At 48.5% G+C, this 26,262-nt stretch overlaps 1 protein-coding gene across 1 annotated transcript in view; it reads left to right on the top strand.

Moving 5' to 3' along the window:
* COL27A1 (collagen type XXVII alpha 1 chain) overlaps nt 1-26,262 on the top strand; it is a 146,309-nt gene that overhangs the window by 80,943 nt on the left and 39,104 nt on the right. The window contains exons 24-34 of the mRNA XM_051807870.1: nt 425-469; nt 7,116-7,169; nt 9,978-10,031; nt 10,833-10,886; nt 14,045-14,098; nt 21,369-21,422; nt 21,778-21,822; nt 21,995-22,039; nt 22,263-22,316; nt 23,104-23,157; nt 25,413-25,466. Of these exons, the coding sequence (XP_051663830.1) occupies nt 425-469; nt 7,116-7,169; nt 9,978-10,031; nt 10,833-10,886; nt 14,045-14,098; nt 21,369-21,422; nt 21,778-21,822; nt 21,995-22,039; nt 22,263-22,316; nt 23,104-23,157; nt 25,413-25,466 (567 nt within the window). The remainder of the gene's footprint in view (nt 1-424; nt 470-7,115; nt 7,170-9,977; nt 10,032-10,832; nt 10,887-14,044; nt 14,099-21,368; nt 21,423-21,777; nt 21,823-21,994; nt 22,040-22,262; nt 22,317-23,103; nt 23,158-25,412; nt 25,467-26,262) is intronic.

The following is a 26,262-nucleotide window of genomic DNA, read 5'->3' as shown; positions in this document are numbered from 1 at the left end:
TTTTACTCAGTCATTCAGACTTAGATATTATGGGTCAGAGACACCCCAACTTCAGGAACATCCCTGATGGGAACTCATGCCTTATTAAACATTGGGATAAAGCAACCAGAACTAGGCTATGCCACAGGACAGTAGACAGCTTATGTTTCAATGTGGTTCTCTGGAGGTTATTTTACTACAACAGGACCAGCTGCTTTGGGGGCATTTCCCTCCAGAACAAGTGTTTGCTCCATGTTTGTGTCAGCTGTGTTTCTTGCTTTGAATTATCTTTCAAGTCACAGTTGGTTTTGCAAGATGTTTCTCACAGATTGTCCACGATTCACACACAGCAGCCCAAATCATGGGTGTACAAAGAATCATGTTGTACTGAGGGCGTGACTGGCAGCACCAAGTAACCCATGTGTCCTGTCTCCTTGTCCTGCAGGGTGAGCCAGGAAACCGTGGCCGACCAGGGAAAGTTGGTGAGCAGGTAAACTCCTTATTTTCTTTGTCTGCTTGGCAAACTCCTGTGTACAGTGTCTCCTGAATGTCCAGAGCAAAGGCAGAGTACAGTGGGCAGGGGCTTCTGGCCACCTCAAAGCTGTCCATAGCCCCTGTGCTCCAGCTGGGCGCTCTGAGGGGAAGAGAGGCACTGAGCTGCTTTTCACTGTACTTCCATAGAGAACGTTCAGCTGGGGCAGCCCAGGACATGCATCATCCCTGAAGGCTTCAGGGGAACCACAGGCATCAAGGAAAAAGAAACAATTTTTCCCATGTCTCTGTGATTGAAACCAACCAGCTTGTCCACCAACAACCCTGAAATTGCAGCCACAGAGCACCCAACATGTTCTGTGCGTTCCCACATGACCACACCAAGCTGGCTGTGGCAGACGGCCCTGGCAAAGCAGGTGTTGCATCTCACCACAAATGTCCTTCCCAACACTTTCCCTGCTGGATGGTCAGCCAGTTGGGTTTTGTTTAGCTTGCCAGCCTCTCTGGTTGTCCTTTCTCCTGTATGTAACAGCTGGGGATCGCTTCTTCCATGGTTTTCTGACCAAGCAAGTCTAAGAAGCCAAGGTAGACCTTTTTCAGTACCAGCAACCTGATGAGTCTCAGTATATATCAAGGGTGATTATTTCTATTTGGAAATTAGAGACATTTCTGTATTACTGTTGTTAATTTGCTCATGAAGAGCAACTACTGAAGGAGCAAAGTTGTTCCCCATGTCTGAGTTCTAGATGCAGTTTTATCAAATAGTGTATTATCTCAGGCAACACCTTCCAGTCCTTTGTTCCTCAGTTTCCTCTTTTGTGGAAGGTGTGAGACAGCCCTGAACAGTGCTTAGCCCAGTGCCTCCTGTTCTCAGGCACCTGTGGATGCTGTTAAAAATGAATATTTAGAAGTGCTTTGAGATCCTTAACAAGATGTTGTCCTTGAAGGACAAAGCATCATTAGGATTATTATTCTTTAACATCCCTCAGGACTGACCTTGGATGAGAACTGTAGGCACTGTTCATTGAAAAGAAAACACAGCTGGCCTCTGCTGACACTGAAACCAGCACAGTGGTAGGAAAACTGCCTGTGTTATTCTTAGTCAATTAGTCTCTGTCTAGAAATATCACCCAAGAAAGAGTTTCCATTTCCGAACCAGTCAAGTCGTTAGAACAAAAACATCCTTTCCCATCACACCTCTGCTGAATGATGCTGGAGTGTCAGGGTTTCATTCTTCCCTCCACTTAAACTTTAGCAGTTGATGTTGGGACTGAGTTTGTTTTTTTCAGAGCTCTGAGAGGTTGAGCTACCCAGGTCACCTGGCATTAAAAGACACCATCACCTCACTTGTTATCTCTCATGGATACCTTGGTGTCTTCTGTTCCACAATAGGAGTGGTCACTCTTTTCAGTCCTCCTGCTCTGCCCACCATATGGGTTCTCTCAGAGTGGAAACCCTTGGCTTAACAACACGAGATCAGCCATCCATCTCATTGGAGCTTTCTTCCCTTTCTCAGGGACATATATCTTGGAAGACATGGGAGTTTCAGTAAGGTTTTCAGTGGTCCTTGAGCTTTCATTGAAAAATGAGGTTTTAAGCCACAGGGCAGTCCCTGATGCACTGTTTTTCCATTGCAAGGACACAGACTCGGGAAGTTTATTCATGAGATGCTTGTTGTCTTCATGTGCTGGAAGGGTTCCAGCTGCTGGGCGCCCCAGTACCCTGGAAATGTGTGGGTTAACCCTTCCTTGCCTGTAGATGGAGTCAGAAGAATATGAATACGGGGCCTCTGGCCAAGGCCACCAGCCTTCCTGTCCCAGCGCTGGGAATGCACAGCAGGAGGATGTCACCGAAGTGTCCATGCTGAAGGTCAGACAGCCCTGTGGGAGAAGCAACACCCTGCAGCAGACAGAATGGCAAACTGGAGAAGGGGGCTACCCAAGGACCCCCTGCTCAGCACTAGAGACTGGAAATACCCATGAAGAGTTGTGCCCATGAAGAATACCCATGAAGAGAATACCCATGAAGAGCTGAAAGACGCTTCATTTGACTAACATCCTTTATGGAAATGAGGAGGTCCTGTCACAGCAGAAGCAGCTGTTTGAGTCCCTCCCCCTGCACCAGAAGTGACAGCCCTGCTCACTCTCAGGGCAGTGTCAGGGTCAGCCACGCACCCATCTCACTGTGCTGGGAAGGGCAGTCACCCCATGGCCCCTTGGGGGTCTCTCATCCTTTAAGGGGGAAGCATGTTGTCCCAATACCAATATTCTAAAATAATTTGTCAAAGGACACCAACGCCATCAGTTATCTCCTTAATGTGTTTTCCCTTCCAAAGGAGGAGGGGGAGATACCTGTTGACTTGGCCAAGGTCAAGTGGGTTACCAAGAACCGAGCAGGGAATTGCAACGGCCTTTCCCACATCTTAGAGCTGCGCCTTTCCCACCACATTTACCTTCCCCTCTGGAGCGTCTCTGACCTCCAGGCCTCTCCTTCAGGGATTTATGGGGACTGTGGTGTTCACGGCCCCTGTGATGGGACACAGTGTTTTGACAGCGTGTCTCCACCTTCCCTCCCCTCGTGGCCCCAGGGCACGGCTGAACCCGGAGCACAGGGGGTTAAACCACATGGCTGTTCTTTGCGGGTCAGAGCGTCCTCCCTTAAACTGTGATATTTACTGTTTTACTTTCCCTTTCTTTCATCTGAATGGGAGGATTGTACATTTACTCCCTCCCGTCCTTTGTCCCTGGTTTGTTTTGTTTTGAGTTCTAGCGAACCAGTAAAACAGAAAGGCCGTGATCGGTTCCCGCTGGGAGCGACTGGCGGTCCCGTCCCTGGGAGACCCTGCTCACGCTGGGCTCGCCGGTCGGTTGTTTCTCTCAAATGGGCTATGATTTATTCAAGGCTTCATTGCTGACTTGCTCTCTGTTGATGGAGCCAAGAAGGGGGGCTTAATTATGACAGGGCTGGACAATAAATGGGGAAAGCGAGACAGGAGTTAGGAATTACAACCCACCAGTCCCCCCCTTTCCTTCCCCTCAAGCCCCCAGCAACTTTTTAACAATCTCCATCCCTTTTCCGCCATGCCCTTGGCTGGGGAATACAGCAGACTGAATCACGAGTGACATGCTGAACTCCCCGTCTAATATAAATGTTTTACATTCTTTCCTGTATACTGTGGGCCTTTATCCGGGCAGCCACCGCTGCTGGGACTTCACGTGCATCATTACACACACTGCCTGGAGTCGTGTTCGATGCAGGCCCTCTTTTCAACCCTGGGAACCTGGGAAAAATATGTTGCGCCGGAGCCATTTCAGTGTAATGGCCACAATTCACGTCTGCTCCGATTAAACGTTTGCCGTCGGTGGCTTTTCTGGTTCTTAAAACCTAAATGTTTTTGTGTTAAAACCTAAATCTCCTTGTGTTCCCTTTAGTGTCTCTATCCCATTTTGGCAGCGAAGAATGTCATTACCCAATCTCCCCCAGTTGTTTCATACACTCCCAATAATTTACTGAGATTTATTTGGCCTAGACATATCTATCTCGATTTGTGTCTGCTCGCAGACACAGCAAGGTTAGTTAATTTAGCCCAGTGCAGACAGTGCTGGCTGCAAACACTGCAGAGCTACTGTGCTGGAAGCCTGCTCTGCTGTGGGATGCTCCTCTTGCTGGGCACACAGGGAGCAGGGACATCTTCCCCCCAAGCAGAAACATGGTGCACCAGCACAGACAGAATTTTCCCTGGTTTTGGAGTGAAAACCAGAAATGTTGACTGTGCTCTCCTTCCACCCTGATATTTATCCATGCAGCAGGTTCATGTTTCTGCACAAACTGCCCTAACAAACAGCAGATCTGTGACAGCAAGAGGGGTCTCAGGAGTTTGTCGGGGCTGGGGGGCTCTTGGCTTGCTGCAATCCCTGCAAACCCATCTGCAGAGCACCAGCAGACTGCCCTGGGGAGCACCACCAGTACATCTCACTCCATGACCCAGATTCCTTAGAGACTTTTCAGGGTGGAAGCTGATGCTGCCATGGACAGTGTGTCAGAAGATTGGCCTTCAAGCCTGACCTTGGATATGGAGGGCCCCTCAGAAGGGCTTTTGAAACAGTCTTGTTCTGAATGGTACCAACACTTGCTGCAGAGCAGGGTTCTATCTTATTCTGCTGGGACTGACCTGAGCAACCAGAAATATCTTAAAGAGCATCTTCCCAGGAGAGACAATTCTGCAGTTTTCTGAGAAATTGGAAATAAAGCAACAGATCTGTTCTTTCTTGCCGTGTTGTCTATTTTTGCCTAGCAATGCATTTCCTGTGGCATCTCATTTCTTAGCCTTAATATTTGCCTTCTTCATGGCCTTGAGCTGCAGGAAAATTTCAGTAACTGGATGCAGTTGATTATCTGCACTCATGTCTAATCAAAAGGATCATTGATCCAGCAGCCTTCAGCGATGCCACCCGGTGGCAACCTCGCATAGGCAGATGTTGCAAATTTTCCTGCTCTTCCTTTGGTTCCTGTGTCTTGTCCATGCAACCTGGCTGTGATGGCACCCTTGTGCTCTGAGACAGCCTCAGCTTCAGACACAAGGACTGATTCAAGTAAAGACTGTTTCAGCATTGATGTCAAAAGGGTTGGTGACAATCAATCCCTGGATATTTCCATTATGGTGCAGTGGCACACCAGTCCCCCGGACACCATCTCTGCAGGAATTTCCAACGCAAGCATCTAACTCCGGGCTCTGATGTCCCCACTGAGCTCTTTGCCTTCTCTCGTGAGTTTTTCCAAATACTTTTCACCTGGATGTTGCTCCCATGCCAGAGTGACAAGTGCAAACTCAGAGCAGAGTGTGTGGCTGCTCCCTGCAAGAGGTGAAGCCAGCTGCGTGTCTGTGAGCAATGCCTTTGTTGAGCCCCTCAGCATGTCTCAGCGAGGAGCTCCTGTCTCCAGAGATGCTCAAAGGATGGCTTTTAATTGCACCACATGAGGAATGTTAATGCATGAAGCCTCTCAGTGTTCAGAGTCATCATCAGACACTGTTCTCTCTAAAAGTCATCCGAGAGTGACCCATATTGTGTCTTCTGTCTCAGAATGGGTCTGCTGAGCCTCACGTATGTGGGAGAATGATGAGGCTGGTTATTTTGTGCTGTATCTCTGCATTGTGAATGTAACTTCATGGGGAGGGAGAGGCTTTTGGTGGCAGGAGTTGCACAGCCTGTGGGCAGCTGCTCTGGGCGCCGGGTGCTCCTCTGTACCTGGGCAGTATCAGCTCACCCTGTCACTGCACGGGTGCAGACAGACCCACAACGATGCATAGGCTGCAGAGAGCTTGTCTACAAACTGCACACGTGTCAGGCCAGCTGGGAATGGGGAAAGCAATGCAGCAGGAGTACAGAGAGGAAACCTTTCCTTCTTTTCTCACTGTTTCCCTCAGAAAGGAGACAGCGGGGCGAAAAGCTCACCCTCTTCTGACATCACATTCCAGAAGTTGCCTTGCTGGTGAAGCTTTTCTCCCATTGTGTTTGTTCTTGCATAGAGGAACTTCACAATTTATCTTGAAGATTTCAAATTATTCTAAAAAAAAGAAAGAGGAAGAGCAGGATGGTACCACTGGAGAATCCATCTCCTGGCTCTGACTTGCTCAGCAACCACCCACCAGCACCGATCAGACTGTTGCCTAAAATCAAACAAGCTGGGGCACGGCTTCATTTGACAGCACCCATGCCAAGTGTGGGCAGGTTATGAAGTGTTTCAACAGGAGGTGAATCCCTTTAAGTTACAGACTCACTGGAGGAGCTAAATATAGATATCTGTCTCCCAGTGACCCTTGCTGGGGCTCAGGACAAGGCCATGAGAACCGTGTAGTGAGAGCGAGCGCCTGTGGTGACAGAGGGGACAGTCCCTTGCATCTCCAGAGCCAGAAACCACTGGAGCTGGTAGGGAGGCTGCTGTATTTTAATTCTCAGGAATCCTAGCTTGAGATTGTATCTGTTTCCATCTTCCTAATTAAAAGCAGTTCTGTTTGCTTCTTCGTTATCCCGAACGTTTTTAAATCCCAAGTTTAGGCTGGAGTTTTTTTCCAAGATAGTTTCTGAGCAGTGTGCTGGATCCACTGTGCCCTGCTGGCCCCTGTGGCTGAGGAGACCTTTATTTCCTACTGGCATCCCAGCAGCGTGACACTATCCAGGGCAAAATTACTCTGCACAAAGGGCTAGTATTAACCCAGGGGAAGTCTTACCCAGTCCAGCAGCTAAAATGATGTCAAGTGTCTGTCTCTGTGCAACGCAGGAGCTCCCGCTATCGATGCTCTTGGAGAGGCTGCGCTGGTGTCTCGGGAAGAGCTCGCAAAACAAAGCCACACTATGGACTCGCCCTTCCTACAGAACATGCTTAACTCATCCCCTATACTGTGTGTTGTGGTTCTTGCAGATCCTAGTGCTGCCATTCCAGCTGGTGCCTAAAGCAGAACCAGCTGTGGAGTTAGACATTCCCGTGGCCGGGAGCAACTCCATCCGCTCTGGTAGCCAGTAGGAATTACTGAGCATTATACGAGGGATGCTGTGCTATTGCAGCCAGCAAGGTGGACCAGAGGAACTGTTTACTTTCTCAGCAAGTAAAACCGAAAATTAATTGTGCCTTTTCTCTTTCCCCAGGGTCTAATGGGTTTCATTGGTCCGGTAGGGGAGCCTGGAATAGCGGGAGAAAAGGTAGGATTGCCTGCAATGAAATGGTTGTTGTAACTTATGCAGGATGAGGGAGACTGGGGCAGGAGAAATGTTGTGGAGATTTAAGTTTTCGTGTCAGTGCAACACCCAGCTGGGAATGCAGCACGTCCAGGGTGTCTGAGCTAGTCGTGGGCCAGGCCAAAATCATCCACGTCTCATTTAGGAATTAATATGCGCTGCCCTCCAAGGAGATGCCGTCAAATATCCTCTGAAAATTTTACTTTCCTCATTCATAATGTGCCAGACAGCTTGTGTTTAACAGTCAGTTCTGTTTTTTATGAGAATGAGGGACCCATCAGCCCTGTGTTCCTGGTCAAGGGAGGAGTCCACGGGGCTGAGGTTACAGAGCTGTGCAGAGATGTGCTCACAAGCCCACACCGAGTTGCCAGTGGGGTCGAACAAGACCAGGGCTGAGGCTGCATGGAACAAGAGGTCTCAGCAATCTCCCAGGTGCAGAGAAAGTGCAGGAGTGCAGCCACCCATCTGAGCAAAGGCTGGTTCAAATATTTCCCTTTTTATTGGATGAGGACCATTCCATCCAGCTGGCCCTGGTTGCATTGGGCACACTAAGGGCTGGTGCCCTCTTGTGTACAGTACAGATATATGTTTCTTCTGGGTGGAAAAATGGCTTTATTTTCTATAAAACTGTGAATGGACATTAATTTGTTTTCCATTAGAGTGTAAAATTTTATTCAGAAGTATCTTCCAAAGACAAATAATTTATGTCACTCATCCTATCTCACTTGTAGGCTGCTGGTTTTCATTGGTGGCTTAATTATTCACAGTCCAGCTGTAAAGATAGTAAAGAGCATAAAATGATGCATTCCACACATCAGTGCTTTCTTTCACTTTTATTACTTCAAGCCCTGTCCTCTGGGTAATGATGTAAAGACTCTGTGACAGTTATACAGTGTTTGCTGCAGATGCATTTTATTGTCTGTCTGCAGCAGCCTTTGGAAAGGCCATTCCACACTGTGGACTCTGGTGGGGCAGGAGCAGAAGTTACCTCAGCCCAAGCTGTCAAGGCACAGGAGAAATTACACTACATGGACTGCATTTTAGAGAAGGAAAATAGAGGAATAAAGAGCCTGTGATGTGTCCAGGGTGGTTACAGAGAAAATTGGTGCCTGATTGAGCTGTCTCAATGGCAGCTGCAGCCCTTAATTGAATGAGGAATAAGGGGTTTGCCATGCAGGAGACATGGGAAGATCTTTTTTCCCACTCCATTAAATTCACATCTGTCCCTATGACTTCCATGCCAAAGCCTTGACCACGTGAGCCATTCTCATCTTCCAGATCAACTCTGTAACACGATGATATGACATTGGTGTCAAGGCAAACTCAGGCTGTCCTTTGAAAATCTGCCCTCGGAGATGCTCAGCACAGCTGTGATTTCTATCAGACTTCTCACCAGGACAAACTTAGGGATGACAGAAATAACTATTATCAAATCAAAACCTCAACCAGGCCTCCAGTTGGCATAGTATCCTACAGCTTACTATGCTCTTGTGAGCTAAATGAAGTGGGAAATATGCTTTCATTAGACATAGCTGAGTCAGCAATCTCCATCCTGAGAGCTGCAAAACTTAAGACTGAAGCCAGTAGAATCCAAAGATTATCAAAGAGAACAATACAGTTAATACATCCTTAATAAAATCCATCCATTCAGGGAGAAAAGAATCTGTACGTTGGTTTACAAGGGCCAACTGGTGACAACACAAACTCGGGGGTTTGTTTTTAATAAGTTCCTCCGAGCCCAGCAAATATTTCCCCTTACACTTTAGCTGTAGGTAGGTCAGATTTTGGGCGTAACCTACTTGGCAGCATTTGCTAAATCCTCCTTCCTCGTCCCCCTCGAGCACGTGAACGTAACACACCTAATTCCCAGTGCATCACTGGGGCTGGAGGGGGGGCACAGGCAGCTGTGGTGGGAATTGCCACCATCTCCCTCAGGAGTTTTCAGTGTCCCATTCCTAGAGCTGTGCCTTCATGTCACCCTCACATCAGTGGGTCACAGTGGTGCTCTTGGGGACTTACATCTTGTCTCCTTTCCTTGGGTCCGGGATGCACTCAGGGGAAGTGAGATGGCCTGCATGGGGGGATAAGTAAGACTTCTGGGATTAATGAGTGATTTTTTGGTACATTAAGTTTTTTAATGCCAAATGGTGTCTTGTTTCAGAAGGAATGGTATCTTCAGGGTGGGTTGTGGAGTCATCTGCCTCTGAGCCCCTCATAAACACAGGCCTGCAGGTCATTGTTGACCTCCAGGTCTCAGTATGAGCCATAGGACAGGGAATTCCCCCACAACACCTACAGTCTCCTCTGAAAGCACCAGGCTCTGGTTTTTGACAGCTTGACCCCCTGCTCTCAGCAAGGCCCCATGACAACAGTTTTCAAATCCATGGCTCTGAAAGTGCCAGCACATGAAGGGATTATGATGCTGCAGAACAGGGATGACATGCCTGGGGTGGGAAGGGCTGGAGATCTCCTGGGGTTCAATCCTAGCACTGTTTGGAATTGAAAGTGGTCTTCAGTGCATGGCCTGTTTCCTTCAAACCTTGGTGGTTTGATGGCAAGAGTAAAATCCCTTCACTTTGGATATGGAGGATTAGTTAATTCTTCTTGTAGTCCTTTAACTACTCTGATGAGATGGATAGAAAGAGAGTGATGATCATTCTGTGCCAGAAGCCTTTCTGGTAGAAAGCTGGTGGCAGAGACATGAATTTGTGGATTTTTAAATTGTTTCATTGCTCTAGATCACCCTTTCCTATGCACCTGTCTCTCTCCTAGGGTGACCGTGGCCCAGTGGGACCCCCAGGCCCTCCAGGAGTCAAGGGGTCGATGGTAAGGAGTAAGTCTGCATTCTCTCGCTCTTGCTGCTGCCTCTCTGTCTCTGTCCTGGCCAAGGGTGCAGCTTCTCCTAGTCCTTTAGTTACATGACAACAGCTGCAAGCTCCTCCTCTCTCTGTGGGAGTGGGAATGGCCATCTGACTGACTGGATATGGAGGTGTAACCTCTCCCCAGCAGTTGTGTCCTGCAGTCTCCCCTTCAGAGAAACACTGGGTTTGGAGGCGTGTTCTGCAGCTCCATCAGCTGAGGACCTGCTGTGTCAAGTGGAGACAACCAGGAACTCAAGGATTGCCTGTTCCCAAGCATCCTGGCTCCTGAACAGACAGAGTCTGGGAACAGGGCTCTGTGTGCACATCCCAAGTTGCCTGAGCAGCTGGAGGTGTGGGGTGCTTGGGCAGCACTCTCAGTGTCCTGCTGTGCTCTGCCATTCAGGGAGCCCCATTTATGAGTTTGACAGAGGGAACATCAGCAGGACCTTGTCTTGCTGTGACACTTATTTCGTATCTACCATAGTGCAAGACCCAAAGGCAGATTTTCCTATTAGTTCAGCCCATTCTTTTCTGGGCTGTTCAGAAAATCTCACTTCTGATATCAGTGGCCAGGTTGGAGCTGGGCTATCAACAGCCTGGCTGTCTCTATCAGCCCCTGAAACATTTTACACTGACTAATATTAGACCTGCCTGACTTTGCAACCAGCCAACAATGCCTTTTTTCCTGTTTTCCCATTTGGAGGATGCAGGGCTGAGCAGATTCTGGGCATTCACACCAGGCATGTTCTTCTTCCTTCCCTTTTAGGGGCACCCTGGGACGCCAGGAGGAGTGGGTTTTCCTGGGATCCCTGGACCAACAGTAAGTAAAGGCTATCATCACCTTGTAATACCATATCCTAGACACTTGCAGGCTAAGTCAAGCAACTGGATCCCAGTTTACTTAAGCTTGATGTGAACAACAGATATAGGGAAAGGAATGGGGCATGGGTGTGAGCAACATGGAAGAAGATGCTAAAAAAAAAAAAAAAAAAGCAGTGCTTAATTCAACCTTTTATAGCCCATTTCCCTAATTGGGGATGCAAAAATCACAATCCAGCCTCAGTCTTTTGGAAGGACACAGGCTCACTAGCTCTAGGTATTCCAGGCTGGGAATTGTTGGCAGTGTGGTGATCACATCATGCAGTGACCCCGCCGTGCGCGGTCAGAGCCCTCACTGGCGTGAGAGGAGCAGCAGAGCAGCTGCCCCAGATGGACCCTCCATCTGGATGGGCTCATCTGGCACATGTGCAGCTGTGGCTGGAGCGTGCAATTGCTGTGGAGGCAGATTTGAGCCCAGCTCCAGTTTCCCACAGCCGTTGTTTAGACGGAGCTCGGGCTCTCCCAGCAGCACAAGTGCCGCTGTGTGCTGTTCGCTGGAGCCAACAGAAAGGCAGCTCTGGGCGGGTGCAGGGAATGGATTTTGCTCAGTGTGTGTGAATTCCCACAGTGCTGTTAATTAGGAGGAAGATCACAGTAGTAAAATGCCTGGGCAGTGCCAAAGGCTTGACCTTCAGATCCAGGGTCAGCTGTGCCCTGTGTGGGGAGCTCGGGGATGCTCCGGGTGCACCGGCTGCAGGCAGCTGCTGCCTGGGCACGGATTGCACAGTTGCAAGTCAGTGGAGGTGAGGGAAAGAGAAGGTCTGAGGTCAAACAGCACCTCGGGGTGACCCATCTCTGCGTTAAAAGCAGATATATGGCACCCGCCAGGACCTTACAATAAAAAAGTAGGATGATGCTGCCAGCAGCCGCCAGCACTGAGCTGCTCTGTGGCCCCTCGTGGCAGCACTTGCTGTTGACAGGAGCCTAGGAGGCAGCTGGATATCTCTAAATATCCCATTTTTAGCAACTTTCCCCATCAGATTAGCTGCTGCATGTCTTGGGGATAGCTGGAGCATTAGGCAGGCTCCCACCAGCTCAGTGCCTGTGATTGCCCTTGGCCCAAGCAGGTTCTGTGCTGGCCCCATGGCAGAAAGCTCCTGAACACCATCCAGTGCACCACTAATGGCACCTTTAGTTGAGGCTGAGTTTTGTCTGACTTCACTGGGGCATAACAACACTATGAGTTGAGGCATCAGCTCTGAGTAGAGATGTCAAAACCTCTCGGCAGAGCTCTGGGAGCTGAGACCGTCCCCAGGCCCTTCCGCTTCCTTCAGTTCCCTCTTCTCCTGCAGGCAAATAACAAGTTCATCCAAGCAAAATATTTCCTCCAAGACTGCATTTTAAAAAGTCATAATTCAATAAGTCAAACTTCCCCACAAAGCCAGTAAATCAAATAATCCCCTAATATCAAATCCCTGCTCATTAATTCCAGCTGCTTCTCCACCAAACGTTCCTTATTTTCTTTTCAAGCCAGACCTGAGGCATGCTGTTGTTGTTTGTCCTGAACTGTTAAAACCTTTGAGATTAAGCTCTCCAGTGAGACTTATAGCAGTCTGATGGCTGACTAATTCAATGGAGGGTAATTGGGAATGGGAAGCAAAAGTATAGTCAGTGGTAGGAAACTTTGCCATTAGCTTCAGCTCACTGGGACCTGTGAATTCCTTCTCCCTCTCCTTACTCACCATCATGGTGCTAATCTTCTGTGTTAATATACATTTTTTTAAAATAATATATATATATAGGCATATTAACAGTCACTTATCTTCTCCCAAACAGTTCCTTGAAGTTCCCAGCATGGTATCTAGTTGTTCCCTCAACATTTTACCATCACAACAAGTACTTCTGTACTTGTATTTTCGTAAGCTGTTTCAGTTAGGCTGAGACTTCCAGGAGGATATTCCAAATGCCAACAAAGTATTTCATTTCAATATGTGTTTATCATAAAAGTCTCTATAAAACAGGCATCTGACACATGTACTGCCTGTCTGTGCCAGTCACTTCTGACCTCAGTACCAAAACTGAGATTTACTGTGATCGCAAATACAGTTACAGTCAACTGACTTTTCCATCTTGAGTGGGAACAGCTAAGCATTTGTGTTCTCAACATCTCCGTTCCAAAAGCAGAATCTTTATTAGTGGCAGTGGTATGAGCAGTAGGCAGATCACAGCCCAATTTTGTTCTGATCCTTAGTGGAGTGTGCTGGGTTGACAGTTGGTAAAAGCTCTTATTATATAAATAGCCAAATTTGATGTGGAATGTTTGAGAGAGTAAGGATGGAATGTGTCATTTTGAGGTTTTCTTTACTGACAGCAGGAAGGCACTAATTTTAAATATGCGGTTTCAGAGTTATAATACAGAAGTAAGTCCTGTTAATTGAACATATCCTTTATTTTTTTGACACTGACAAATATTTTAGCAGAAAAAAAAAACCACCTGGTTTTCTGCATTTTCTGTATGCACATTAATGAATCAAGTGTGTACAAATCCAGGTGAAAAGAAAACCTGAAATCTTTCTGTAAATGTAAGAAGAACAGGATAATCCACAGCACCAACAGTCCAAATGAAATTAGCATCTGTCTGCCAGTATCAATATTTATGCAACACTAACAGGGCAACAATTACTTGAAGATAAAAATCAGTATTTGGCTGAAAAGATCAAACTTGGATACCCAAGATGAGGTGTCTGATTTTTTTATTTGGACAACTCAAAACCAGATCCTGGTTATTATTATTATTTTTGAACAGATGCTGAGCAACAGCTGCTTTTAATAGCTTTGGAGGGGATTCTGGATGTTTGACTCCACATCACACCACTGACACAGATAACAGGCTGCAGGTCATTAAGCATACAAACCTCAGCCAGGATCCTTGGCCTAAATGTTCATAATCCAAAGACCATCGGTGATTTTAAAAAAAAAAAGACCATTTACAGAGAAGTAAATGTGGTAATGTGTCTGGCAAGAGTCTAATGAACCAACCTGCTGGTCAAGGGACTTCACTTGAGGCCCCTGCAGATCACGTAGGGACATAGGATCTTACCAACAGCTACTGTCTTCCTCCTCCTCCATCTTCATTTTGTTTCCCTTTTCCCCTTCCAGGGTCCAGCAGGAGCCCGTGGTGCACCAGGGATAAGAGGGATGAAAGGCCGCAGGGTAAGCGCTTTCCAGGAGCTTTTATCCCTCTCCTCTTTCAGCCATTGGAAAAGCAATCTGGTGGATTAGCCTGGGGGTGTGAAGATGAGCAGAAGCTGGGCAGCACTGCCACAGCCATGTTGCTGCTGTGCATAAAACACGAGGGCTTTCTAAGGAAGTCTTCCCAGGGATGTGAATACAAGTGATGTGTATGGGCAGAGGGATGTCCAGTGTGGAGGTTAGCATGGAAGTGATCCAGTTTGTCTTTTCCAACTATTTGTAGTGTCGAAACACTGTTTACAGATGTTTCTTGTGAGGATGGTATAGATTTAATCATCTGGAGACGTATCTGAGTCGGGAAAAGGGTACAGGTAGAAGACCAGAAAAGGTGCCTCTGTTGCCAAGGGAGAGAGAGCAGCTGAGATGTGAAATGCTGTGATTAAAGAGAGGCAGATAAAAGGGGAAATGTTATGTCATGACATGGAATTAAGAGACAAGGTCAGCAGCGATGGTGCTGACAAGGATCTGAGCAGCCTGCTCTTCCCATATCTCCCTTTCCAGTCTCACAGGATCAATAACTTCCAGCAGGGTTCTGCAGGGCTGTGAGGAAGGTGTGCTTTGCACTGTCAGCAGATCAAATTATAAGCACACCCTATGTCTTTCTATGGGTTTTTCCAGCCCATAACACAAGGCCCCGGTTTTATCTGGACGTAGCTCAACTGTCCCACACTGTAAGCATGTGTGTCTCCTGCCTGGAAAGGGCACCCCCCAGCCTAGTGCTGGGTGATGGTACCAACTGGCATCACTGCCAGTGCTACAAGTCCGTGTTACACCCATAAATACCTCCCAGGCACTCTGAGTCAGCTCTTGTGTGGTGCTTCCTGCTCTGTTTGGGTGACAGCCGACAGCAGAATGACCTCTGGACCTGCCAAAGCTGCTTGTTTTCCTGCCTGTGACATCCAACCCACATCCCACTGAGCTCTTCAGTCTTTCTTCTCCAACTGGATATTTATTGCAGGAGCATCCATCCCTGCTTTGGGTTGTTTTTCCCTGTCCAGCTGCTTTACAAAGTATTAATAGCAAGCACACATGGGTTCTTGCTGAAGGCCCCAACAACAACATATTTTGCATTTCTCCCTCCAAGGATCTGTTTCCATGTTTCATTTTCAAAGAGACACGCTGGAGTAAACTATACATTTTACCTACCTCCAATCTCTGCTTCTACTGCAAGTCCTGCTTAGGGAATTTGGGAAGGATTGCATATGTTTCCCTTTGCCAGAGTGAATACTCTCTTCAAATAGCTGTAACCAGCAAAAGGAAATGAAATAACCAATTAGGAAGCTTTATGACCACAGAGTTATGTACCCTGGAACTGCTCTAAGCTTTAAAATCACATCTAGAAGGACACCAGTAACATCAAAGCTCAGCAGATGCATATCAGGGTTCATCTTTTAACTTGTGACTGGGAAGAACAGCTTCCATGCCTCTGTTCTCCTTGGTGGGGAGGCCCATGGAGTTCACTCCCCAGCTTCACTCTCAGAGGTGCCCCTGGGGAGTGAGGTTCCAGGACATCCATGATCCTGACGGATGAGAAACTGGAGGCATTCCCTCATGGGAGGCTCTGAATGGGTGGTGGAAAATACATCAAAGTAAAACTACAGCATGGAGTTGAACAGAAAACACCTTCTGGATGAATCCAGGCTGCAAATATGTGGACTCTTGGAGAAGTGGGTCCTCCAAGGGGATCAGATGCTTCTGCCAGTGCTTTTAATGTTCGCAGTGACAGAGGAGTCCCAAGCACTGCCTCGTCCCCACTGCCAGCCAGGAATGCCAACCACATCCCTGGCACTGAGCTTCTCCTTAAGGCAGGCATCCCTGGGCAACTGCAGCTCTTGGGCTGTGCAAGATTCCCTCACATAAACCTTCTTTGGCTTCTTACATCTGCCTTGGCCTCAAGTCCTCAGCCCTCCAGGAAAGCAAAGCCAACCAGGCTGTTTCCAGTTCCACTCCTACTGCCAGGAATGACAAAGGGAAGTATCTGTTATCATCACACAAGGTAAAACCAAGAGCAAAGCTGAATTCAGCTCCTAGGAAAGGAATCTGGCTGGCACAGCAGGTACCTGCCATTGGGTGTAGCTGGATCCAGAGTGCCAAACCCTCTGGAGAAATCCTGCAGGACCACAGCTGAACTGCTGTCAGCACTGTCCATCCTCAAAATGACATACCACATAATAGAGACCTTCAGCTTCATGGCCTGGCTTTACATTTCCTCTCCAGGTGTTCAGTCCAGCAGACCCTGTGCCAGTCGCTCCCTCTGGACATTCCCCCACCAGGGAACCCAGACTTCAAAGCAAATCCCAGCCCTGCAAACCAGAAATGCAGTGGTGGAGATCTGGTGTGTCTGAGCGCTGCAGTGATATAATCAATACAGGATTTCTGGGACAGACAGGCATCCTTTCTAAGATTCCCAGCAGAGAGGAGGAACTTGGCCTTTGCTCTGAAATCCTACAGATTTCAAAGAATATGATGCAGGGAAGTCACTATTGTAAGGACCAGCAGATCTCCTGCCTGGAGAATTTCTGGTTTGTATCTCTCTTGCTCATGTTTTCTTTCTCTTCATACTCTCCAAAGATATTCCAGGCACATAGTATTCTATGTTTGCTTACTTGGTCCTGTGACTCCAGCTCTTGGTTTTCTCAGGATGGGGAAATGATCCCCCAATTGTAATTTCAGACATTAGCCTCTGTCTATCCCAGCTTACAAAAGGGATGTAATTCAATTCAGAGTGGAAACATGAATGTAGCCCCTGCCAGATGTTTATGAATTCCATGAGCTCTGTTTATGGATGCTTCATTAAAGCAAATTTGCTTTTGAAGGAAATGTAAATAGCAAATATGGTTTTGATTGTAAAGAACAATGGAGACTTTTAGGGGTCTGCATTTATGATGTGATAGCTTTTGTACTGTCAAGATATGTATATATTAAAAAGAAAATTCTTTAAAAATTGTAACCTCCGTTTTAGTCCTGACAGAGCTGTTATTCCTTCACAAGTCTTTGTTTAGTCCACCAAACTGGTATTGAACAATCTTCCTCAAATGTGGTTTTCCCTCTGCTCTTCCCTAAGGACAAGAAACTTGGATACGTGAACCCAGGCTCATTTTCCTTCATCTGTACTCAGTGTAGCACTTGAACATGTGCTTAACATTCAGCTAGTGACAGCTATGTACATGCTTAAAACTAATTATTTAACCAAATCAAGGTTTAAATTTGGGGGCAGCTGATTCAGCAACTCCCTCACCCTATCTCACTTAAATCCTAAAGCCCGTTTCTTCTAATCAGCTCCTGGCAGCAGGAAAATGCGTGGTCTGCAGCATGTTCTCCTGAGGAAAATGTCACCAAAAAGACTGGGAATCTCTGCAAAAGGTTAAATATCAGCCGGAGCCAGGACTTGGCAACTCAGATCATAAAGCTGCACCTGAAATCCTGCTTTAAGTGCCTTACCTTGCCCTATTCTCCTGGCCAAGGTGCCTCTCAGTATTTCTGGAATGTTATCCTCTCACTGCTGGATTCTGGCTCAGGTGATACAAGAGAAGCTTTTCAAATCCCAAATCACATTTCTCTTTTCCACCATTCATCCAGCTCCTGTATTAACTGCTGCCCAGGTGAAGCCTGCAAAGCTGAGATAAGGGGAGAACACCTGCACTCCAAGCCCTTTGCTGCTCTGTGCCAGAGGGGAGGGACCACTGCCCTCTGCCACGTGGACCCAGCGCTTCCCAGCATCACCAACTGCAGACATTTGTACATGCCAGGGATTTGTAAAGTGGTGTTATCTAAGCAAACCTGAAAATAGTTGCTTTCTTCCAGGCCCAGCTGAGTTTTTTTCATGGAGACAAAGCAGGGGTGTATTGTTTTGCTTCCAGGGATCTTTCTAGTTGACTGAGAAAGCACTGGAAGTGTTTGAGGACAGGTTCGCTCCAGATCCATGGCCAGTGATGTCTCCCTTTGGCTTCACTCAAGGCATCTGCTGGCTTTTCATTTGGCCAGACTGTGATAGTGAAGTATCAGTATCTGGATAAAGGTGTAAGGAAGAAGCTTTGGGTTTCTGGAAAGGAGCTACTGACTGCTCCTTCATGCTGCAGTTCACAGGCTCATCACTGTCTCTCTTGGAGCTCTGAGTAGCTGTTTGAACAGGGGGAAATGCAGTGCTGCTCTGCAGGAGCACTTTGTTGAGTATTTAGTTCTGCAGGAGTTGCAAAGCCTGGAGCTGAGTTCCACTGCATTTGTGAGCTGACACTGCTCACACCTGGCCAACATTTTAGCACCTTGTTTAGTCTGGGGTTGCTGGTAGAGCTGCACATCTCAGGGAAATACTGTCCTGGCATGTGCACCCACTGACCAAGGGGCACTGAGGCTGCAAGGGCAGCCCAGGGGCTGTGCCCAGCCCTGCCTGCAAGGCCAGGCTGCCAGGTCTGTGGTGGGAAGGCACCGTGCTGTGCCTTGCAGCATTTGGCATTGGGATCTCCCTGGAGAGCTGCCAGGACCTCACGCGCTCATCTCTGACCAGCGGTTGTCAGTAATAGAGAGTTTTGAAGATTTAACTAATTGACTAAATGTAGCCTTCCCTGTCAAGGTGGTTTAGGGGAAGCCTTTGCCCCAGGTTTCAGCCCAGGAGGCTGGAGAAGATGAAGTTTGCCACGTGCATCTACAGACAGAGGGTCACCTTCTCCTTCCTTAGGTCAAATGCTGATGAGTTGTGTTGCGATGGGATTAGGCAGGTGACTGCTGTGAAGTGAGATTGCCCTGGCAGATCCTGCCATGCTGGTGACAGGGCTCTGCTGGAAGAGACAAGGATACTGTAAACACTCCCCCAGCCAACCAGCCCTGCTGAGTTGGACCACTGAGAACCACAGCCCTCACTGCTGTACGGAGGGCATCCAACAGCCTCCACCCAGTTTAGAGAAGCCCAGCAGTGGCAAAGGGGCTGGACAGGGCAGGACAGGCTACAGAAGATGGGTCTGGAAGGGCCAGACACATCCCAGTTTTCTTCCTGACAGGATCTGTCTCAGAAGAGAAACCTCTAACCTGGGTCATCACTGTCCACGTCCCGCTTGCTTCTGATGCCTGCTCCCTCTTCCAGGCCTGAGCTATGGACTCCTCCCTGTCTGCACATCCTTCCCCTGCTTCACACGCAGGTCACCACATCAGCTTGGATAGTAAAGGTGTAATTGCATAAAGTATTCTGAGTGGCTGCCCAAAGAGAAGGGGAACAGTTCATTTTCCAGGGAGGATGAGCAGCAGGGTGCTTTCCTAGAGTGCCAGCATCATAACCGTGCTGACACCTTCCCATCCTATGGGCAGGTCTGTGTATTTGCTGGGTGTCCCAGTCACCCCACACAGCCCCAAGATGCCTCCAAGCCCTGCTTTCCCACCACCCAAACTTACAGGGCTGTCTGACTCGAGCTGTCAGTAGCCCTGCTTTTAAATGACCTTCTGGTTTATGTCATTGTGCTTTGAGGTTTATAGGGACATGGATTAATAAAACTTTTGGTCTTTACTGCTCTCTGATCTAGGAGCCAGCATGAACCACAGCACTTGGGGTGTTGGGCTGGTGAGAGCTGCCTGACGTCAGTGCAGCAAAGCCCCAACCTGTGAAACACCCCCTTTGGTTGTGGGGTTCCCATCTGGGGCACAGTCCTTCTCTGTCCATCTGTCCTGGAGACCAGGCTGAGCATTCTTTAGAGCTGTGCCTTACTGGCAGTGCAAGACAGGCTCTTGGTTATTTAATCTCAGCTCTGCTCAGCAGCACAGAGCTTTGCCAAGTGCAGTAGAAGTTTTTGCATTATTTTATATTGACAGTGTTTGTCTGCTGTAATAATTTGGCTGAGGTTCCTATACATTTCTGCTGTACAGTGCCTTTCTTTGTGAGTCTCTCTCTTTGCCTGTCATCCTGGAGTTGCTTTTCTAAGGCATTGGCTCCCTAGCCCTGTTATTACTTTTGGCACTGGGTTTGCATCCCGATTAAGCACATTGGCTCCTGTTTTCTCTCTTTCTGTGTTGGCCAGCTCTCAGAATTCCTCTTACCACTACATTCTAACACCACTCTGTGTTTTTATTTATTATTTGTATTGCAGTAGCGCCTAAGAGTCCCAACTGAGCTAATGACCTGATTATGAACATGAAGCCCATTAATAGTCTCTTGATATGCCCTTTTTAACTGTTTTATTTTCTCTCACTGTGGCTCTTTATTCTCTGTCAGTGTGACACACTGGTTTCTGGGGCTCAAATGGTGCAGAAGGTTGTGTGTTCAACTCTCCTGAAATTAGTGTGAGAGCTAAATGGTCTTTAAGGTCCCTTCCAATTCAAACCATTGATTCTATTCACAATCTTCCCCTCTTCCCAGGGCTCCCCTTGCTTAGAACTCTGGAGGAACAAGGACACCCCTTCCTCAACAACGCTCGAGCTGTGCCATGAACTGTTCATTTGTAGCTAATCCCACCTGCTCATTTGCAGCAGGGTGCATGTCCTGTACACCTCCTGAGCTCCTCGTGCCTTCCACACACTTGCACATCCAGGAGGAGATGCCAGACATGGGACCAGACCTGCAGAAGCAGGCACAGCCAGCTGAACTCCTCCCTACCTGCATATGCATGAGCACCTGCCTGGACCCTAACAGCAGCCAAATCTTTAAATAGCAAGTAGCTGTAGCTGAAGGCTTGGAGTTCAGCTGCCAGCAAATATACCCTGCTCTTTTTGAGGAATTTGGGGCCCAGGACAATCTGAAAGTACTGTATGTTGGGGGCTTGTGTGCCTCTATATTTTGTATATTTATTGCCCTGATTGTGATGATGAGATTGTGTGGTATGCCAAGTGTTAAGGGCAGAGGCAGTTGGAAAAGCAAGGTTTCTAGGAATGCAGAGGTTTGCTATCAATAAGGCTGGAACTACAAGTCTCTGCCTTGCAAGACTGTTGTCGTATAACCGTTGTCTGAAAATAAGGCTGTTCCTGGCCTGCTTTTCTCCTTTGGCTTTGGTTTGTGGCTGGTAGTTGGTTTAATAGGAATAAAAAGTTCTGTGTGCTGGTAACGGTGAGAAATGAAGCAACAAAACACAGAAAGAATCTTTTGAGTCCTGGGCTCTGAACTGCTGTGCTCAACACAAGCAGGTACAGGTTGGCTTAGCCAGGACTGATCTCATGGACTGTCCTGGTGGCCAAGGCTAGAGTGACAGCTGGATTTTCCAGTGAGACATAGCCTCCATGTTCTTATTTTTGCCTCTCTTTTACCTTTTTCCAGGGTGACAGAGGGCCTGATGGACCAGTAGGCGAGCCGGGGTCACGAGGTGTCAAGGTGAGTGCCAAGGCTGCTCTGTGCTGTGCTGTGAAATGCTCTGGGCAGGATGGAGGTCTCATCCTCCTCCTCCAGGGCGTGTTCAATTGCTCCATGAGGAGCAACCAGCAAGGATGAGCCTGTCTTGCCACCAGAGTAAAATCTATCCAGTGTCAGCATCAGGGCCCTTGCCCACACTCCCTGCTGGTTGGGGTGTTCCTTGGGGCAGGATGGTGGGCATTTGTCCTCTCAAAAGCTGCAGGGACCTGGAGGGGATATTTGCTGGAAAATGTGCAGGAGCAGATGGGCTGGGGCAGAAGAGCATCACCAACAGTTTGTGCTCCTGCTGACGTGACTTTGTCTTTTTGCTTTCCAGGGCCGACCAGGGGAGCCAGGCAGGCCGGGGCCAGATGGGCTGCAGGTATGTCCTCTGTGAGAGCCAGAGCCTGCCAAGCCTGGCACGGTGTCAGTCCTCTCTGGGGGGGCACCCCCACGTTCCCAGTGCCCAGGGAACAACAGCTTCTCCTGACCAAAGCGCTGCGGGTGTGTGGGCACATTCCCAGCTCCTGATTGCTGTAACTGTGTGTTCACAGGGCAAGATGGGGGAGACTGGGGAGGCTGGAGCACGCGGCTTCCCAGTAAGTGTCCGTCCCTTGTGCTTCCTTCCGTAACCTCGGGTTCACTCAAGTCTGTAAGTTTTGGGTCCTGGTTCAGGAGGGAGAATTTGGACAGTGTCTCACACTTAAAAGGGCACCTCCTCCCCTCCTTTTACTGGAGCATTTATGAGATGCACGTTACTGCTGAAAGCCATGAAGGATTCTATGGGGTTGGAGCTGACCCTGGTGTTTTTAATTTTTCCAGGGTATCCAAGGACCTTCTGGACCTCCAGGAGCAAAAGGGGCTCCAGGCGACCCGGCAAGTGTCTTATCACTCTCTCTTTCCTAGCACACACACAGACACTTCATTTCTTTCTCTGTCTGTCTCCTCCCCACCACTTATCCCGTTCCCAGCCTCTCTGTCCTTGCCAACTCCAGCGTGGTCAGAGATGTGAAGGACTTGGCTAGAGTCCTAGGAGCCGTAAGGAAAGACAAGGTCAGACCCCTGAAAAGCAAAAGGGGGCCATGGATCAGCCAGGGAGAGCGTAGGATACAGGCTGGGGTGGATTTTTGAAGGGAGAAAAGAAGGGCAAGATTGGGGCTGGGGCAGGGTCAGATGTAACAGGAGGAGTTGGAGTGGGGTGGTAGGTTGAGTGGAAGGGGGACCAGGAGGGAGTCTGATAGTGTCAGAACTGAGCCTACAGCTTGGGAAGAGGCACTGGGAGGTTGACAGGGGAAGACACAGACCTCAAGTAGGGCCAACAGGACCACCAAAGCAAGAAGAGGGATCTCTTCCTGCTCTCTGTCTCTGTGGGGACCATCCTGGACTGTGAAGGGAGTGGGTAAACCAGGCACTTCCAGGTTGCCAACTGCAGTTATTTTGGATGGGAGCCAGAAAGATGAAAGGCCTTCTGAGCTCTTTGCCTGCAAAGGTGCCTCAGCACACCCACTGCTTGCCTCTCCATCTCACTGGCCAGCTCTTGCACGGTGCATAACTCCTCTGAGGTGTGGGGGGGAGCTGGTGTTTTATCTTACAGACCACAGAAGTGATGGCCCTTCAGAAATGAAGACATGTATGAAAGGAGTCTTGTATGTCTGTTTTTCAGGGTCCACAGGGACCACAGGGGCCACCTGGGCCTTTGGGAGAAATTGGGCATAAGGTAGGTATGATCTTTGCTCCCGTTTGTTTTCCCCTTGCATCAAGAGTGGCAGGACTGAGGGAGGAGTAAATGTGCAGGGGCACATCCTTCCACACCTGGAGGTGTGGAACGAGCAGGAAGGATTTCCCTAAAGCCTGAAAGTCAGCTTCCAAAGCGAACAGTGGAAATCAGAAATTCGAGCATCACTTCAATCGCAGGCCACAGACACCCAGCTGGGGGATGTGCAGACCCATCTTCACACCCAGAGAAACCTTTTAAGGGTGACCACACCACGGACCGACTTATTGCACCAGGGTACAGAGTCAGGGACCCAGCACAACAACAATTCAAACTGAGCACTGGCCTTTCCCCACTCCCTGGTGCTGCTGTTGACATGACACAGGTTTGCCAGCCTGCCCAGATTGCCATGGCAGCCCCAGCACAGTGGAGGAAGCTCAGAGACACCTTTGCTGCTGACGGTGCTGTTGGGCTGTCGTTGCCATGAAGCAGTGGCACAAACACACCACAACCGAGCAGCAGCTGCCAAACAGTGCCCTGATGGAGTGCAGGGAGATGCCTCCATGATTTCCCCCTACCTCCTCAGCAGTTTTGGCTCCATTTCACTCCCACTGAGCATTACACTCTTGGCTCTTTACACCAGGTGTGCCAGTCCCCCTTTGGTAGCTCCTCTCCATAGGTCCTGAGCTGTAACACAGACACGATGTTTCACTCAGTCGTGAAAACAGCAGCAAAGGTGGCTTTTAATGCAGTCTATGCAAAGGGTGTGAGTCATGAAAGTTTCCATTCTCATGGCTGCTAGACTGGATGGAGCGAGCTCTCAGCGTGGTAAACCACACTGGGGAGCTGGAAAGCTGCTACCCAGCCACTCTGGATGTTGCCAACCAAGAAAGTACAGAGCTTCATTCAAATCTGTGACTCTTCCAGGAGCCTTTCTCTGCACTGGCACCTCTGGAGAAACCAAAGCAGGATTTTTGCTTTCATTGGAGCTTGAATTTTCTCATTGCGTGACTTGACCATTTGTTCACAAACCCAACATACACCCTGCTCCCTCCTCTGCTTGAATCCATTTCAGTAAGCCAGGAACTGGCTTTATTCCCTGGGCAGCTCCCTTGACTATGTGCTCTTTTTTCCTTTATTCCCAACTGTAAAGAGAAGGGAGATTGTTGTCCGGAATGCAAATATCATAAGTAAATAAACCACTCAAATCCTTTAAAGAGAAGCTTTACTGTCCCATCTTTGAGCTTGTTTTGCTCATTCCCCACGCTTCCCAGAGGTAAGAGAAAAATGTACAAAGATTAAAGCTCCCAGTAGGTCTCAATACTAAACATAGCAAATGACCATGACCCGGCTGTGACTGGGCTGCACATGGCACTGGACACTGAGGGAGTACAGTTTGCAAGGTCATTCTCCCATCTTCCTGTCTTGCTTCCCATCATTTCCCAGGTCAGGCACTTGTTTTTGGCTCTCTGAGGGATGCCAAGCCCCTCTCAGAGCAACGAGACACTTTCCCTCTGCTACTCCAGCCTGATTTCTGGTCTGATCCCAGCCATTGGTATTCAATGTTTTCTGGCCCAGTACAGCCAGAGACAGTGGGTGAGGGTTGTCAAGGCTAACCTGGCCAAAATTTGTGCTGGAGGATTCAGTGTAACCTTGCTGCTCTTGGCTCCCTTTAGCTGCCAGCACCATCATACCCCTGGCTCTCTGGGAATAGGGGGCAAAAGCTCAGCCTGAAGCTGTGGAGTCTGGGGCAGATTAACCCTCAACTAAACAAGACACGTGGTGCAGAAAATATGCTCACACCAGTGCTAATGGAGAAGTGGGGCTGCTGGGAATCAGGGAGCAAGAGCACAGCCAAGCATTTTTGTTACCCACTGTTAACAGCCAGTCTGGACCCTGGTAAAGGGCTTTCAAGTCTGATTCTGGACCTTTCCCCCTCTTTCCCAGCTAGTTCCAGTGTGGTTACCTACCTTAGAAAGCAGAGGGGCTGGAAGGGGGTAGGGAAAGGTGCTTGGCAGAGGAGGCTGGGGAGAGGGGAAGGTGTGAGAGTTGATCAGAGCCCTCCCAGAAAGCAGGCACGAGGGGTCCTGGGCCTCTTTGATGCTGCAAACCCCGAGCCAGCTCCAGGGAGGTAATTGCATTGCAACCAGGGCTCAGCTGTCCCAGGAGGGCTCTGCTAAAGGAATTATGTCTTTGATCTTGCTTTCTACTGAGTTACAATGGCTTTTTCATCGTCTTGGATTTATTTTTTTTCCCAGGGACCGCCTGGCTCAATGGGACAACCTGGCCTTGCAGGTGAACCTGGCATGAAGGTAAGAAAAACCCCTTACTGCAATTCCTCTGTCAGACTGGGGAGATAATAGCAACTCATGTTCCTGCAGGACTGAGTGACATTGCAGGTTTGCCCTCCAGCAGCTAAAGCAGAAAGTGCTTTCAACAAAAGATAAAGTTTAAAATATAAAATCCAGTTAACTTTAGCCTTTGGTTGCAAATTCCTGAGCCCCAACCTGAGGGGGAGGCCATCGGTGCTGGGGAGAAGTACCGTCCCAGGGATCTTGTGCCTCAAGAACTGTGAAGGGCCTTGGAAATGAAGCTCAGCTCTCTGCAGATCCAAAATCTGAATGGGGAAGGGAGTCCTCAAGACTCAGAGATCCAGGCAGCTTCTAATTTGAAACCAGAAGTGTCTCAGGAAGGTCCCAAACTTAAAAATACCTTCAGTTTCCAAGCCTCAACTCTATGAGGACTGAGCTCCTCTGATGGTTACAGGGAAAGGGTGCCCTGCTCCAGCCTATGAATTCTCCTTCTTGTCCTCATGGAAAGGCCTATAAAAGCCATCTCTTTGTTTGAATAAGATCCCTGTGCTGAGCAGCTCAGAGGAGTTTTTATTTCATCCTAGCCCCCTTGGTTTGAAGGTTCATTCCTGCGAGCAGAGCTCTTGAACAGACTCTGTGTGGGGATTAAATGCAGTTTCCTCTGTGCTGCTCTTCACTCTCACCCCCAGCCCCATCCTTTGCCATGTTTTCCTTGGCAAATCTTCTGACACTTCACTGGATCTACTGTGCCTTTGGCATCCTGATACTGCTCGAGTGTTTTCAGCTCCTGTGCTCC

This window comes from Manacus candei, unplaced genomic scaffold (assembly GCF_025592945.1).
Source record: "Manacus candei isolate 608988 ecotype Guabito, Panama unplaced genomic scaffold, ASM2559294v1 h1tg000071l, whole genome shotgun sequence".
Lineage (NCBI taxonomy): Eukaryota > Metazoa > Chordata > Aves > Passeriformes > Pipridae > Manacus > Manacus candei.
The sequence above is the reverse complement of the archived record's forward strand: the minus strand, read 5'-3'. Positions and strand labels throughout refer to the sequence as shown.